We start from the raw sequence: 18,094 nt of genomic DNA on the forward strand, positions 1-18,094 counted from the left end.
CAATAATCCGGTTTTCTGATGAATGCGGTACTTACCTGAGTGAGACGGGACCTGATATTTACCAGGGATGTTTCAACAGGCAGTAATTAGGTGGAGGATTCGAACGTAAATAACTAATAGACAGAAGGATTGAGTGGTCCGGTATTCGTTATTCACCCACTCTGAGTTTGTCGTTGCGAATCACAGATAATACTGGTAGTAATTGGAGTAGGAGCTCTCAGTCATGTATCCCTACACGTCGCAAACACACTGTTTCCGCCGAAGTGTGTTAGATCGGGAAACAGACATACTAATGGGACTGAGTATAATAATGAACCATATATTGATCAGTTTAGAAAGTGCGATATGGAGCCATGACTTTATTTAATTACTAACCGCAATGTCTGACTTCACGTCGATATGATAGTTATTGTTATTTATTAGGCAATACGGCAACGTGCTCCTATGTTTGATTATCAATTTATTATCTCTAGAGAGAAACAGCCAAAAAAGCAAGGCGTGCAGGATGATTATGGCTGCGCCCGGTTGGATAACCTGCACACAGGGGTACGTGAGACAGGGACCGAAATATCAGAAGAAAAAAAAAGATAATCAGTGTACACACAAAAACCACGCTCTGATTATGAGGCACGCCGTAGTGGGGGACTCCGGAATAAATTCGACCATCTGGGGTTCTTTAACATGCACCTAAACCTTAGTGTACGGGTTTTTTTTCCCGCCCCCATCGAAAAGCGGCTGCCGTGGCCGGGATTCGATCCCGTGACCTCGCGCTCAGTAGCCCAATGCCATAGCCACTGAGCTAACACGGCGGTACAGAGCAGGTTAGCCGTGGCCTTGTAGATAAATGAGCACTTCGATGAAGTTCCCAGCCTCTTTTCTTCTAACAAAGTTTTCTCGTTAGGCAGCCGAGACAAGCACGTAAATAAACTTTTTTTCCTTTGTGCGTTAGTTGGCATTAAAAAGAAAACTGGTTACACATGGCTGTGGAGGCCTGTCGGTGGCATGAGGTTCAAAAAACAGTGGTCCATGGATACCGCGGTGTAAGTCTTGAGGCCGAATGGTACAAACAACCACACAATGATCAGGGACGTCGACGGGCTGTTTGGAGACAGGAGCACTTCTATAAAAGGTGTAGCTGGTCTCCCTCCTGCCCCGGTTAAGAGCAGAATGTGCAGCTCGAAGAGACGCCGATATACCCGCTCCTAAGCGAATGTATGGAGTGACAGCCACACTCACGCAAACTTTTCGGAGCTATACCTCCTCTTGGTGGGCGAGGTCACCAGGGAAATCAAAACCACACGGAGGTACGAGATGCATCAGAACCTCGCCGAGCGTTCGTAAAATGTTGTATGCATATTGGGACGAGGAAACGAAACGGCTGGCTAAGTAGGAGTGGAGTTGGAGTGCACAAAGTCCCTGTAGAGATCCACGACTGCTCGGCGACTGTCCAGTGACACGTAGTGACCGGCATTCACGAGCAAAGCGTACGTGAAGTTGCGGACGATCATCTTGTAGCCCACTACTTCACCTCCTCCGTCTGATGCGTTCCTGTACGGCCTTCTCCTCGCTACCCTTAAATCCTCTTCGCCTTTCCATTGGAGGGACCGCAGGAAGCCGTACACGTCATCAGATGGATAGACGACGTCCATGTTCCCGCCGTACACGAGCACTCGCTGCTTGTCCAGCACCGTCGCCACGAGCTCCCTGATGTCCTTGAAGGCGTCGTAGGAGTAGAGGGTGGTGCTCACGATGCTGCGCTGCCGGTTCATAGTGGCGTTGACGCCCACGTGAACGGCCCTCTTGAAGTGCTCGCTGGTGACGTACTTCCGGTAAGTCGCGAACTCCGGTGGCTCCGTGGAACGGAGTGCCGACGCCCTGTGGCGGAACCCCGTGAGTGACTCGAACAGCGACGGTCCGCTCTCTTCGGTCTTGGTGAACACCTCTCTAGGAGAAGAGAGAAGTGAAAAGCGGTTAGCCGAGGACAGCATTGAGTATTTATGGCTAGCTCGCGTCGCACTCCGATGGCTAGAAGTCTACTCGCGTAAAGCTCGACGAGCTTAGCACCGCAAGCAACGCCGCGCTCGACTCTCTGCGAGTCCAAACTAATACAGATGTAGAAGTTCTATCAAATGGAGGCCGTATACCGCGTAAAGATCAAAAAGCGTAAAGATAAAAAATTCACGCTGTAAAGAAACCTCGCAAATCTTGAAAAAGTACCATGTGAATACGCGCTTATGCACAGCGACATTAGTGCGCTCAAACATGCCACGAACGAATGATCGAAGCTGCACGCAGCACTAACATGCGTCGAACAACTGAGTTGGATCGTATAAATAATAATGTTGACTGTAGCAAAATCATCAGTACCCCCACCACCACCGCGCAGCAGGAATTTACTTACTTCCACTTTCCACTTTTCAAGAAACAACCATTTACTTCTGCTCCTGACTTTATTGCACCGGACCTCGAAATAACAGCAGCGGCGTAAAGTTAATAGCAGCAGAAATACCACGGCGAGTAAGCTGGAGAGGAGACAGTCATGATTTGGTAGTGGGAAAAGCTTTACCCTGGCGACGGCAACGGTTAATAAGAAGAGGCACTTAGCCGGGACACCAACCTGAGTAGTAAGAGAGCCACGATGATCTCTTCGTCGTCCACCGATTCCTTAATCTGCCTAAATTTCTCGTCCAACAGCCGCCTTCCGTGGACGTCGATGAGCCCAAGCTGGAGCAGGAATTTCGCGGGGTTGGCGGCCCTCAGCAGTGGGGCGATGAAACCGGCCCCGCTCATGATGCCGGCCAACTTCAGGCTAGTCTTGACTCCCTTGCCGTGGTACCGGTAGGCGTAGCCGAAGGCGTCTCTCGCTGGCCGAGTCAAATGAAAACGGAAATAAAAAAAAGACATGATAGGATGCCGGATTGGTAGAAGGCAGTGACGTCGAAATTAGAGGATAAGTTAGGAGGCTATGATGCCGTCATACGCACGCCTACGCTTGAGCGTATGTAAGAAGGCAAATTATGCGTTCGCGAACGCAAAATCTTTTGTGTTTCTTTATTTGTGAAATAATAAGCGTCCTACCTATTGCACTACAAGAAATGCCTCAACCACACAGAGAGCCATGGAAGCGTCTGACAACACACTCACCCATTTCTGAGTCGGTCTGCGCTGTAAAGGGTGACTAGCTACAACACAAGCGTACCGGCACGAGTTCTGCATGCGTCGTTTCAGACTCGTCAGAATAGCTTTAAAAATATGACCGAGTCTCCACTTTAGGCTGCACGAGCCTCAGTTTGCACGGAGCCTTCCAAATCAGTTGACGAAGCGAATCATGTGCCGATGCTGAAATATGGCGAGCCATGCTCGTAAAGTACGCGTGCAAGACAGCCTAAGAGCGTACAGGTAGTCAAACTTACCCGCAGTGATTATACGTGGAGAGGTTCAAGGAAGAGAAAATTAACATGACTGGAACATTTCCTCTTGGAATACCAGCCACGGCGGCTCACCGGCAATGGCTTTCAGCTGCGTGACACAAGGTCGGAGGTTTGATTCCAAGACGTGGCGGCCACGTTCAAATGAAAAGAATGGCAGAACACTCGTGTACCCTGCTTTGGGCGCACGTTAAAGAAACCCAGGTGGCCATAAAGCTTCTGCAGTCCTCCACTAAGATGTCCTTCACAGCCCATTGTGCAGCTTGGGGCCGTTAAAACGCACAATGTAATTTTAATTTCCCTTTGAATTTGATTATCACCAAATATGCGTGTGGTAGAAAGCTTCGAAGGCTAGCGTTGTTTCTGTCGTGACGACGGAGTGAAAAAAAAAAGGTATTCGGACAACGAATGTGGTAGAAAAAAAAAAAGAAACGCGAAAAGCCATCCTATGCTGCGGAAATCCAGGCTACACTGCATTACGCCCTATGGAGCCTAACTTGCACGCCCTAGTGTGGCCTGCCGCATCGGGCGCGTTGCAATGGGAGCGAATGTGACAGCCGTACTGTCAGCCACTTGGCTGCCACCTTTTTTTTTATCCGCACCTTTTTTTTTATCCGCACCTTTTTTTTTATCCAGCGGCCGTGCCCTAGCCTTAGCATGCATGCCAGGCAGTCAGCCAGGCTAACATCTCCAGCATATCATTAAAGTGTCAGCACACACACACACACACACACACACACACACACACACACACACACACACACACACACACACACACACACACACACACACACACACACACAAAATAAGAATGGGAACCGAGGGGCTCGATTTTATTAGTCATAACCACATAAAGCCAACAGACAACGAAGCCAAGGAAAGCATCGGGGAAATTAAGTGTATTTGAAATTGGAATGTATAAAATAATGAAGAAAAGGGAAATGAAAGTGGACGAAAAGACAACTTGTCGCCGGCGGGAGCCGAACCCGCAACCTCCGCATTACGCGTGCGTTGCACTACCAATTGTGCTACAGCGACGGCCATGAATTCGCCCACTAACTTGGGTATTTTATGTTTACTAGATCTAGCCCTGGGAGTGTTAGCCAGCACCACTCAGAACCATGGTGGGTGGATGTGGAACATCCTTTTTAGCCCGATGGCTCTCCCAAGATCACACCCGCCGTGGTTGCTCAGTGGCTATGGTGTTGGGCTGCTGAGCACAAGGTCGCGGGATCGAATCCCGGCCACGGCGGCCGCATTTAGATGGGGGCGAAATGCGAAAACACCCGTGTACTTAGATTTAGGTGCACCTTAAAGGACCCCAGGTGGTTCAAATTTCCGGAGTCCCCCACTACGGCATGCCTCATAATCAGAACTGGTTTTGGCACGTAAAACCCCATAATTAAATTAAAAATTAATTAATCTCTGAAGATCACGTGTATCGTGACGCCATCGGCTAAAAAGGATGTTCCACATCCGCCCACCATGGTTCTGATTGGCGCTGGCTAACACTCCCAGGGCTATATCTAGTAAACATAAAATACCCAAGTTAGTGGGCGAATTCATGGCCGTCGCTGTAGCACAATTGGTAGTGCAACGCACGCGTAATGCGGAGGTTGCGGGTTCGGCTCCCGCCGGCGACAAGTTATCTTTTCGTCCACTTTCATTTCCCTTTTCTTCATTATTTTCTACATTCCAATTTCAACTACACTTAATTTCCCCGATGCTTTCCTTGGCTTCGTTGTCTGTTGGCTTTATGTGGTCATGACACACACACACACACACATATATATATATATATATATATATATATATATATATCTAGCAATAGCTAGTCTTCATCAGTTATGCGTGCACTTCCTTTAACTCTTTGCGCGCTACTTTCCTGTCAAGGCTGTTAAGTCACACTGATACGCGCCTGCCATTCGTGACCGCAAAGTAATGGCAGCGCAGCGTTCAAGAAACAAAATGAGCGAAGATTGATGTCTATTGTTGTGGGGGGATAAAGGGGTATCCGAAGGGTGTAAACATTTATAGAGAATATGATATATAGTGGAACGCCAGGACCGGTGGGACAAGTGTATCCTAGAACTTATCTACATTAGTCAGTAAAAATTTATTACATATTTATTACAATACACATTTATTACGATAAGTAAAAAATTCGTCGGTCCTTCCACACCGTCAAGATGATTAGCCAGAGAAGCTGAAGCGTGCGGCCCCGGTGTTACTGGGTTAATACCGATGGTTCATTAAACTATTTCTCAATCATGAGGTTACACACACGTTCGGCTTTGACGGAGAGAACGACGTCACCTACGGTATGCCCGCAATCCGCCGGTGTCGCTTGCGTTCGATGTCTCGAGTTTGCTCGGCGGCCTGGTTAGCAGCATTCGCCCGCCATTGCCGCTTGCGATTCTTCGAAATTAAATTGCTTCAAAATTAAATCTGTCCGTTACGTAAGACAATGAATGGTTCATACCCCCTTAAGCCATGGCTCATACCCCGTAAACGCGGCCTGCCCATTACGACGACAGAAGAGAAGTGAAATTCTATGCTGGAATGATTAGCGGCAACGCAGCCAGCTGCGGAAGAAGACGACGACGCTCGAGCCAACGCAGATGACGATAATTTTCCGTTCACAGGCGGTTTTGCCTAGCCATATACAATTTCGCCTCGACATATAAAGCTTCGCTTTAGAACTTATAAAATAAACGGGATGAAGAGGCTGATGGCGGCTCGAGCGAACAATTTCGACAGCACAGGGAAAAAGTGAGTCCAATGCAGTCGACTCCGAATAAACGAAACTTGCTTAAACGGAAATGCCGGGTAAACAGAACAACTGCATAAACTTTGGCAGGCTGCCCATAGCTGCAATGCCACCAAACTTTGTTTAAGCCATAGAGTTGCTCGCTATATCCTTGAGGGAAAACTGGCGCTACTGCGCAGTGGTATCCATAGGAATGCCGGTATATTGTGACTTCGGATTGACATCATTCTCGGAGACTCAGAATGCCTTGAAGACGCGTCTGGCTAGCACCGTTCCGTCTGTCACAATTATTTATTTTCTGCTAAAACAGCAGGTAAAAAGCTGTTTTAAGTTTATTATTACACAAGAACATGTTTTGTTTAATTTTGAGGACTTACTATTGGATGTACAATTATATGAAACGTAAAACGTATCAGCTGGCCGCTAAAGTTGGAGGGCAGACGACAAGATTCCCGCTCGCTTTGGAAGAACTTGTCATGTGTTCTTGCTTTTCTTCGCTTGACTCTGCATTGTAGGTGAGTAAACTTTATTGAGAGATGTAATGTGGGTGAATGAAAGCCTTTTATGTAGATTTTGTTTTAAGAACGCGTTATTTGTTTAGCCATATCCACGTTTTAGACGAAGCCTCGTACAACACCAGCCAACACACGCCTCGCAGACACATATCCCGTCATTCCCATGACGGCACATCGCCCTTTAAGAAGCTCGCATAGACGATGGCTCCAGATTACCCTCTAGGTGTTATAGTGGGAAACTCTATGGTTTAAGCGGAACCCATCTTTTTGTTCACTATGCGGTCAAACGGAACTTGAACCAAAACTGCTTCCTACATCATCGGTGTATGAAACAGAAAAAGTTCCACGAAAATTTGAAATGGCAATGCTATTAATAAATGAAGAAAATTGAATCCATCAGACAATTGTGCTAAAGGTAATCACAATAAAGATGTCGAATACCCAACTGTGCTTTCATCATTAGCACACTGCTAGGCACAGCGGACTAGAGCACTGCACGGGCTCGGGCTTACCCGAAAGCCCGGGCCGGGTAGAGCAGTTTTTTCACGGGCTCAGGCCGGGCTCGGGCACGGCGTGGGATTTTTGATGACCCGGGCCCGGGCCGGGCTCGGGTTTTTCGACGCGGGCCCGGGCCGGGCTCGGGCTTTCTGCGAGTTATTCTCGGGCTTCTCAACTCTGAAAAACATGTATTTTTCGGTCTAGGGCCGGGTTCAGGCTGGTTTCGAGCCGGGCTCGGGCCGGGCTCGGGCCTAATGTAAAGGGGTGGCGGGCCGGGCCGGGCCCGGGTCTCGACATAAAAGTTTTGATCGGGCTCGGGCGGGCCGCCCAATGTAAAAACGGGCCCGGGCCGGGCACAGGCCGCAAAAATCGGCCCGTGCAGTGCTCAACAACGTACTTGGTCGAGGATCTCGACTCCCCAACCAAGCTGCTACTACTGCTTCGTTCACACCGCGAGAAATAACAGGCCTTAGACAATGCCCTTGTTAGCTGCTATGAGAAAACAGTTGACAAATATTGGCGAAGTTCGTGCCGAAGATATGGATATTACTGTTCCAGTTTGCGTTACTATTTCGGACCCGACTGTAAGTGAAGCAATTGAATGTCTGCAGCGAAATTTAGGACGTGAGAGGTGCGTAGAATTGTTGGGAATCCTTTCACGCATGGACACAATCTTACGCAAACAAAGCTCAAATGTTAGAAGTACAGTGCAGTAAAGACTGTTTTTTTATCACAGTACTATACCAAACCATTCCGACGCTTTTAGAATAAAACGATTGTTATTGATTTTGGTGACCTTCACTAAAACGAAACTTCGGATAAACAGAAAACATTTTTCTGTCGCTTCGAGTGCCGTTTAAGCGGAGTCGACTGTGTACTTCCCTAGTTCGGCCGTGCAAACCATTTAGGTTTATTCAAGCCATGTAACCTGGTAATGGGTTTACTAATCGTGCATAACAGTCAGCGGCGTGCAACTGAGCAAGCACTGCAATTCCAAACATAAGAGCAATTAAAGAAAAGATGCACATTTGGTGACAACAAATCACAGATCAAAAGTCCTTGCTTTACTCGAATTACCGCTTTGTACATCGATATCTCTGCATTAATGTACCAGAAAGTATTAATCATATATTACCTTACAATACGATTAGTTCAAAACGTGGATGTTACTGGGTACCATCTGATCGTTAGCAAATTTAGGCCCCGTAGTTGGTATGCATCATTGTAGAGAAATTATATCAATTCACCGCGTATCACTCAGTGCAATGCGACTGGCTTTGAACGGCTGGGCAGTGTGGCACGGCGCACCTGATGAGCCCGGCACCAAACCATCGGCGTTTCTCAACGCCCAATGCAAACGCTGTTTGTTTTCGCAGATCTTCTGTGGTGTATTAACGAGTAGGTTTGTTTAAGTTAGGTGGTTTTTATGTTAAAGAAAACTCGAGATCGATGAATAAATCCGAAGGCGTGGCTATTTTTTCTTTTTCACGCCAAACTGTGCCGTGCCTGAACCAAAGCGTGTATAACAAGCACAATCAACACATTCCCTACATCATTTCGTAAGTGCTGCTAGCGGTGAAATAAAAGAGCGCTACGTACCCGAGTACGATTCTCCGGCGAAGTAAAACTGCCGGCCCCGAAATTCGGGGAAGAGGAGCTCGAACTGGCTCAGAAAGTCGTCGACGGCATCGACGGCGTCATCGATGCTCTTGGCGAACGTCCTGTCGTCACCCTCTTGCTCGGCGAAGCTGTATCCGCTGCCCACCGGGTGGTCTAGGTAGAGGACGTGCGCGAACGACTGCAGCTGGCCGCTTGCCGGAGATGCCGCCACGAGTCGTCCTTGCGCGTCTAGAGTGAAGGGACCGTTGAAGAGCAATGGTCCGAGCAGGGAGGACACGCCGGGACCGCCGAACGTCCAGAGAATCAGGGGAGCCTCGTTGGGAGAAGGACGCTGCGTAATAACGTACGCAAAAGCAGCTGACCCTTGAGGCCTTTAACTGCATCTGCGTGAATATTAGAAGAGAAGAATCCCGGAAACCGGTCCCAACCTGCATAAGTGGGAGAGGCTCTAAAGGTGCGCCTTTGTTTTTTAAGAGTCCTGGATGTATTGCATATTCTTCATCATTCGCTTTACGCTGCCGGCTCCGTGAATTCTTACTTTTCTGTATTCCCTCCCGTTACATCATTTCTACACGTTCTACCTGTTCTAACATTGTCTTCGCACAGAATAGCCGTCGAGAATGTCTTGTAGCGAGCGTCATTTCTACGCCAAACTGAGGTCAACGCGACAATGTTGTCTGCTTTGAGGCTTTGGTCAACACGCCGGCATTCCTTGTTAGAGTCATATTTTGGCCGTTCATAAATACGCGGTACTGTTAAAGCTCAACCGTGCAAATGTCGTTCGCGTTGTTCTCAGTTCAAATCACGAACCAAAAAACTACAAGCACACTCTCCGAGGCGAAACACGCTCACACCGGCCGAGATAGCCGTGTGCATCGGCGGTCCTTCGCACGACACGACGAGAACATGCGGGTGGCGAGGGCACCCGAAATCCACTTGCGCTAGAGGATTTCGTCGAATTAGAGGGCCGTGGCGTGACGGCGCGATCGATAAATTCCGCGAGCGGCCGGTCTTGGGAGAGTGACGCTATACTGCCGGATCGGGATTACGCTATAAGCTGACGTCAGGTTCAGCGTCGGCTTAAACCGCGAACTCAGTGAGTTACGACTCCCGTTTACAACTCTAACATCAGCTTTAACACCAGCTCTAACACCAACTCTAACAACAGAGTTCATTACCTAAACACTATTCGCAAGACAGACTACGGAAATCGATCGGGATGAAGCGAGCATAGTATAGTTGGTCTGGGCAAGTGAAAACAAATAGAGTTTTTTGTCCATTCCTTCAAAAATCTACATGTATATTTGGGGTTTGCAGCCGATCTTGCAACCACCATGATGAGATTTCCATGGTAATGATTGTTTATGTCCTTTGCCTTCACATCAACGTTTTAGCAGAGATCAGTTTCAGTTTTCTAACCAAAGGTGTTGCTCTGACTCTATAATACGCAAGATATGCATGTATATTTGCAACTTTATATGTCACGCTGTTCATATGTAAAGTAGGGTTCTTATGGAAGGTGTTAAGGGGGGGGGGGGGAGTTCTGTCCCATCATCTTCATCCTCAGCAGCAGCCTATTTTTATGTCCACTGCAGGACGAAGGCCTCTGCCTGCGACCTCCAATTGCCCCTGTCTTGCGCTAGCTGACAGGGGTAATATTTCTCTATCAATATATATTGTTCTCCTGTTTAGTTCGGTTATTTTAGCTGCGATATCGGGATATAGGCTCTCCCCAAGCCAAATTCTCATACTGTCGAAATTTATGAACAACAACAATAGCCGGAGGTCGAAGGCGACGTTGAAGGGTTCGCAAGCTGGCACTTGGCCATGGCGCGAGGTGAATTTTTGGCACCGGTGCGCCTACAACGTTAAGAGGAAAGCTCAAGAATAACGGTTCCGCACTTGCGAAACGTTGAACGAATTTTTCTCAACAGCCCGCAGGACCCTCACAGTCTTGCCACCGTACATTAGTTAGTGGTATTTGCGGAGTTCACATTTATACGGGCTGCTGAGAAATCACTAGCGTGTGCCGCTCTAGCTGCTGCGCGCTGCGGTTAATCTTGAGCATTCATCCTGTCTCCGTATTGCACCTGTGTCAGAAATTCACCTTATGCCTCGCGTAGCCGACATGCACCGACGTCGGGTCTGTACCTCAGATGGCATGCTGCAAAAACGAAAAAGGCAATTCTTTCTTGAGTGCGAGTACAAACAAGGGCAGGTTCAAAAACAACTGATCATTAGCTTTTTGCCTTGAACGGCGTCACATTGAACACCTCAATGACGTTGTACGATTACGCTCTGTCTATAACGAATGTACATATAGATTCATCGTTGGGGGGCAGCGCAAGGAATGAAGTAAAAAAAAAAAAAAAAAGCCAGCCCACTATCTCGGCGCTGGTGTCGTCTTCGTCTTGGTCCCTTGCGTGTCCCCCTTCCATGAACCTAAACCAACTTCCCCAATTTTCTGCTCTCCTAAACGAATGTTCCTAGTTGTTTCCAGATATATTGCAATGATTGTTTCACTTATTTAGGTGTTTTATATAATAAGAGTACACTTTAATACTCGTTTTTTAGCTCATCTAAAGAACAAAATCTTTCCTGACACATACAAAACTCTGGGAAGTTCTCCTCCAGCGTTTGATCTATGGCAAAGAGCGTCTGTATTACGCACTTTCATCGCTACCACAAGCATAGCTACTAGTTATGCGTTTAGAATCTATGCTATGGTATGCTATGCTATGCTATGCGATCTGTCCACCTATACGCACCGTGAAATTCGTCAGAAATATGCAAAATATGAACACAAATGATGCGCTTTTATACAGTAAACTGAACAGGTCTGAAACACTTTTCCTAATATTCATCGCGGTAGGCCTCGCACATTCACAGTGTACTGTTTTCTTTCTAAATTCGCTTTTGCCATTCCGTGTGCACCATTTTGTGCTGCTTTCTGTTTAAGGTGACGCAGGACTTTATCTGCTGCTGTTGTAAAACAAAAAGAAAAAAAATCAACGATGAAGTCGTCAGTGTTATCGAGTTGTCTGGAATAACTCTTTTTGTGGCTTTATGAAAACGGATGAAAAAGAGTGATTTCATTTGACTTGTTTCGCACACACAGCACAACCCACAGAGAGGGGGACCGCCGGGCTGTGAGTGCAAGGATACCGCCCTTCTTTGTTTCTGAAGTTTTCTACAGGCTTCTCGGGCTGCTGCGTACAGTGAGTGGCCAGGTCTGGGCCAGCAAGATATCCAGCGGCGCCTCATTTTGATCGTGCCTACGTGGTGCAACGGAATAAACTGCAAGCTTTAGTGGGAATTTCTGTGCCTTGTCAGCGCAATTGCGCGACACTGAAAGTTGGCGTAAGCAGCTTTGCAATGTGATAAAGAGAGGCTCCCGCAGTGCATCAGTTCGGTAGCAGCATGGACGTGATCTTGACTCTGCTGCTTTCTGCAGGTTCATGTTGCTCACTGTTCCTCTGGCAATTATCGAATTCAGTGTTTTCCCCCTGTTTTGCTGCTGTCGTCACAACCTCTATTTTATCTTGTGCGAAATGCACCAGCCGTTGCTTGACCAAGTGCTGTGAATCTGTTAACGTTGTGCCAGCATGTACAGTGTGAATTACACTTGTGTATTAGTGATCGAGAAGGCTGGTCGAGCTGCAGGAATGGTCGAGACCTGTTGGCATACGAGCGCCAGGAGCGTGTGTGTGGCGTGGGCACTCGCGGCCTTATAGCAGTGTAGGCCTGTACATTTTCTCTAGAAGGATGGTGACCGGGGGTGCTTATAGCGTAAAAATATTCCGAACTGTTTCTATACTATTTCTTCAATGAGCCCTCCAGAATTGGTCAAAAATATTTCGGGCTACCCCCGCTTCACCCGTATACCTCTGCAATAGACTCCAAATACCGCTTTCATCCCTGTGAGACAACAGTTAGGTCGCAAGAGTCTTCTTTATTGTCCCGAGCCAAAGCCGCACGATGGTCTCGACTCGGGATGATGAGATGAGTATATAATGCTCACACTAATTTACCCTCCCCCCCTCCCCGCGTGAGCGGCTGGCCCGGCCGTGGCTTAGACTTGAAACGAACGCCGAGCAGATGGTTTGCGACGAGCAACGTGAACTATTTCGGAACCACGGCAACGCCTGTCAGGAGATACATCGACTAGAGTGACCAGGTAGTTCACTGGGGAGGTTTGGGCAGTAACAATGTAGGATACAGGGAAATGAGATTGGAACTTGTAGCACAATCCGAGAGTACGAATAGGTGTCCAGAGGAGCACTTCATCGCCAGGGGTAAAGGTGACGTCACGGTGTGAGCTGTCGTAACGCTGCCTGCGGTCTTGCTGGCTGGCTTCGGTATTAAGGCGAGCACGTCGTCGGCAATCGGAAAGTCGAGCCACGAACTGTTCAGGTGTAGTTGCTGACGTGTTAGTGGGGGCCTTGAAGAAGGAGGCGTCGATGCTGAACGTGGGCGAACGACGGTAAACGAGGTAGAAAGGGAAGTACCCAGTAATTTGTTGAACCGTGGTGCTATGAGCAAACGTCACGAATGGTAAAATTGTGTCCCAGTTGTTGTGGCTTGCTTCGATGTATATACATCGATATAATGTCCGTCAGTGTGCGATGGAATCGCTCTGTAAACCCATTTGTTTGGGGATGGTAGACAGATGTTGTCTTATGAACCGTGGCAGAAGCTCGCAATGCGCCTTCGAGCATTGTAGACAGAAAAGCCTTGCCGCGATCACTCAGCAGGACGCGAGGTGCACCGTGACGCAACAAAATGGCTTGCAGAAAGAAGGCGGCAACGTCTGAAGCAGAACCCGAGTGCATAGAGGAGCGATCTGTGCGTACCGTGTAAGATTGTCGACAGCTGTCATGATCCATCGATGACCTGCTGGCGTTATGGGAAGAGGGCCGACCAGGTCTATCCCAACGATGTCAAAAGGTGCCTAGGGACACGGTAGTGGCTGTAAAAGGCCAGCAGGGGGTGAAGTGCATCGTTTCCGGCGTTGACAAAGTGCGCACGAAGCGACATACTTGGCCACGAAGGTAGGCAGGCCAGGCCAGAAGAAGCGGCCCCTAATACGGCTGTATGTTTTGTGAAAATCCAAGTAGCCAGCAGATGGGTCGTCGCGAAAGGCTTCGAGGACTTGAGAACGCAGTAAAGGTGATAGAACGGGAACCCACTTGTGTCCTTGGGTATTATAAACATAACGGTGCAGCACAGTGTTTTCGAGTTTAAACTGCCGTAGTTGGCGACTTAATTTGGCGTTAGGTGGAGGAGAAGCTCCACAGAGGCGTTGAATAATCCGGTCGCAGTATGGATCGGCGCGTTGACATCAAGCGAACTGAGTGCAATGATTGGAAGATACCGGGTCAGTAGCGGCTAGAGAAGATAACACAAGCGACGATGTGGTGTCATCATCACATGACGAAGAATGGAGGGAGTCTCTCGAAGATGAAAGTGGCAGGCGGCAGCGAGAGAGAGCGTCGGCATCTTGATATTTTTTGCCAAACGTCAAAATTGTTCTCTTGCAAACGGAGTATCCGGCGCCCAAGGCGTCCAGACGATTCTTTCAGTGATAACCAGCATAAGGCGTGGTGGTTGGTAATTACAGTGAATTTTCGTTCATAAAGGTATGGTCAAAGCATTTGTACGACCCAAACTACTGCGAGATGTTCCTGCTCGGTTATCGAATTGTTCTGTTCCGCTGACGTGAGTGCGCGACTGGCATACGCAGCAACTCTACTTCGAGAAGTGCTATCACTCTGTAGAAGGACAGCACCGACACCATGGCCGTTAGCGTCGGTGTGCAGAAAAGTAGGTGCGTTCTCATCGAAGTGACGGAGGACTGGGTCTGATGTTAATGTACGTTTGAGGGCTTGGAAAGCAAACTCACAGCCGTCTGTCCAAGTGAAGGCAGTGCCCGAGGTGAGCAGCTTCTGCAGTGGTGACGCAATGGCAGCAAAGTGGTTGATGAAGCGGCGGAAGTAAGACGCCAGGCCAAGGAAACTTCATAAGTGTTTCTGATTTTCTGGGCGAGGGAAGCGAAGCACCGCAGCAACCTTGTCGGGGTCTGGTCGGACGCGATATTTACTGAAAAGGTGACCAAACTCTTTGATGTTCTTGCTGGCGAAGTGGCACTTTTAAATGCGAAGCATTTCTTGGCGAACATTATCCACTTTGACATATCTATCTATCTAGCTGCCTACGTCTTGGTGCTATCATGGTCGGTTCGCTAACTTGGTATTTACCAAAATTGGCATAGTATGGCAGGAGTGTATGACGAACATATATCATATGTCATGGCATGACTATCATGACGTGTGTGTCATGTAGGTCAGGAAACGCGCCATGTATTACCTTTGTTTTTGTCAGTACGAAGAATAGGTGACAGCCTAGAGTCTTGTCAATCGTGATGTAGCCCGAGTGCGCTTCAATGCCGTAATCTTCGAAGAGGGTGACTCTGCTGAGGCGTCGCGCATTTTCTGTGTCGTTAGCTTCCAAAAATGGCGTCAGGAAGAGCGGTTCGTCCAATCGCCTGCGGAAGCAAAGGAGAACAGGAAAGAGTAATCTGAAGGTGGGTTTGGGCTTGGACTGGTTTATGCGCAAACTTGGAAGGATATTTTATACGGCGTGCTGAGAAAGGGGCACAAACAGAACACAGCACTTGTCTTCGACCGTTACTACGTAGCACAAGCCAACTCCACAATGTAAGTCCTTTACTCGACTTAAGCAGCTTGGGCGAAATTTGACGACTAGATGACCGGTGGCGAAAAAAGTAAATATTTGACATTGGCATAACAAAGGGCAACTAAAAATACACTAAATCAGTTTCCACTGCTAAAGCTTTCTTCCAAAACGCTAGTTTCGTTATTTTCGTGGGAAAAGTTGTTTACTAGACTACAAAAGGAAGAAGTTAGAGAAGGTTCATTTTTATTTAATTTCGTGCAGAAGGCTATAGGCTTTTTGACGTTAGTGTGACGTCAGCGGTGTCAAAGCCTTTTATCGTATTTAGGCCGTTGTGGCGCAGTAGAGGTCTGCGAAGTTTGCTCATTTCAGTATTTGGCTCCTTTAAATAAGCACAATGTTGACATATTTTTTTGGGAATTCGCGTAATGTAGTTTAATAATACGGCTGAAGTTACATTTCTCTTTAGTGTGCCTCATAACAAATATTTGAAGATGAGGCATTTTTAATGGAAGCGCAGATATGCTCCTGACTTCCAATTGCATTAGTGCAGTTTCTCTTCATATTATCTGTTTTCTTTATTTTTGTGTCCTTTCGACACGCTTGAAAAATAAACACTCCCTTTCCGGAAATAAGCGATGAATCGAGTCCCGTGGAATCACGTGTGCTTCTTTCGCCCAGTTACACGAGTAAACGTCGAGGACTTCCATAGGAGTCGAATAGTCTCTCGCAATTTGCGTCTGACGAGCAAAAATGCTTCGTTCACCTGTTCACGACGAATTATTTCAGATGCGAAATTAAATTGCGAGGTTTAACGTCCAACCTCCCGAAACTGCATAACATGGGTTGTTCCAGAAATGGGCCGTGAATGTATATTAAAGCATTCGTGCGTGCCTATCATGGACAACACAGCCCCTCGTCGTAATGTAAACTTCAGTATAGTTCAGCAAACATTACTGTTGCAATGCTGATGCCAGTGTCACCTGTAATAATTTTAAAGAAATGTGTTTACAATGGCCCCTTGTCGTACGAGACTGAAAGGTGCAATACGCACCGCATTGTGTGCACGTAGCTCATTCCCATGTACAACATTATGCAATAACAAACCTGCAAAACAATGTTTTTTGTCATACGACTTTACGTAATTACCTTGTGAATCTTTTGTGACTCGAAGGCAGTTCTCCAGTGTCTGCTGTCCCCTTTTAACCGCGGACCTAACGTGCCGTACGTTAGTCGCAGACTTACGACTACTTCACCACCAAGCCATCGACAAGGGGCACAACACCAGCTACCAGTGGATACCGGGTCACTGCGGAACTTCTGGAAATGACAATGCGGATGACGCCACCCGATTGGCCCCCGACGGTGCCTATGTTATATCAATACCACTGTCGACAACAGATGCAGCCACAAGGCTTCGCTCCCTCGCACGCGATCTTACGCAGACTCTGTGGAACACCAGTGAATTCACGAACCAGTGTTATCACGAGCGGAAGCAACACTTCTCTGCCGCCTGTGGCTCGGCGTAGCATTCACGAACGGCTATTTCTTCCGCATTGTAACGGCCGACAGCCCTGCTTGCGACAACTGTGGCTGCGAGGAGACGATGAAACACCTCCTCTGTCACTGTTCCCGTTACAATGTGGCAAGAAAAGTGCTCGCGACTGTGCTAGAAAAATTGGAAAATCGCCTCTTGACAGAGGAAAAAGTTCCAAGACACTGGTCCAGACGAGTTTCGGCACTCAAGGCCTTAAGTGCTCTCAACCAGTTCTTAAGGACTTGTGAATTGTGCGACCGACATTGAAAGTTGTAGCGCGTAGCATCGTCTTACTGTGTGAAATTTTCTTGCTTTATTTTTTTTTGTTTCTTCTATCCCCTTATATTCCCTTCACCCATTTCCCCAGCACAGGGTAGCCAGCTGGTACTTACATTGGCTAACCTCCTTGCCTGTCCCTCTGTTTTTTGTCTTCTCTGTCTCTCTCTTGTTCATTTCTCTACCTGTGACGTTTTGGTCATTTATTGCATGTTGTTTCCAGCTCCACAGTAGCATGAGCTGACTCATCAGCCTACAGGAGTGTCAAACAAGCTTATATTTTCATTAACTGCTCTAACCGCACTTGTTATTGTCAGTGAGAAACCATTAGCGCGGACAAGTGGCGCATTGTTCAGATCTCGTCTTACTTTACTCAGCCTGATTTACACCTGATGCAGTGGCTCAGTGGCTATGGTGTTTAACTGCGGAGCACGAGGTCGCGGGTTGGACTCACAGCCGCAGCGGCTGCATTGCGATAGGGGCGGAATGCAAAACGCTTGTGTACCGTGTTTCAATTGGACGTTAAATAACTCCAAGTGGTAAATATTAATTCTGAACCGTGCGCTATGGCGTTCCTCATGACCCACTATGCTACAGTATGAGGGCGGTAAACCCCAAAATTTATTTCTATCTGCCTAATTCTGAGATTTTTTTAATACAAAATAGAGCACTGCACGGGCTCGGGCTTACCCGAAAGCCCGAGCCCGGTGCGGCCCACGCCGGGTAGGGCAGTTTTTCACGGGTTCGGTCCGGGCTC

The 18,094-nt window shown here is 47.8% G+C and overlaps 1 protein-coding gene across 6 annotated transcripts in view; it reads right to left on the bottom strand.

Annotated features, from left to right (window-relative positions):
* Positions 1 to 299: 299 nt before the first annotated feature.
* The window catches only part of LOC119461603 (venom serine carboxypeptidase), a 136,345-nt gene continuing 118,550 nt past the window's right edge, over positions 300 to 18,094 (bottom strand). For 5 of the 6 annotated variants that reach the window (XM_049655161.1, XM_049655159.1, XM_049655160.1 and 2 more), the window contains 4 exons: positions 15,198 to 15,375; positions 8,811 to 9,162; positions 2,618 to 2,864; positions 300 to 1,944 (listed from right to left, as the gene is read on the bottom strand). In XM_049655161.1, coding sequence (XP_049511118.1) covers positions 1,383 to 1,944; positions 2,618 to 2,864; positions 8,811 to 9,162; positions 15,198 to 15,375 — 1,339 coding nt within the window. In that variant the 3' untranslated portion in view covers positions 300 to 1,382. The remainder of the gene's footprint in view (positions 1,945 to 2,617; positions 2,865 to 8,810; positions 9,163 to 15,197; positions 15,376 to 18,094) is intronic. The other variant, XM_037722964.2, reaches the window with a different exon arrangement.

Source organism: Dermacentor silvarum, chromosome 8, assembly GCF_013339745.2.
Source record: "Dermacentor silvarum isolate Dsil-2018 chromosome 8, BIME_Dsil_1.4, whole genome shotgun sequence".
NCBI classification, from domain to species: Eukaryota; Metazoa; Arthropoda; class Arachnida; order Ixodida; family Ixodidae; genus Dermacentor; species Dermacentor silvarum.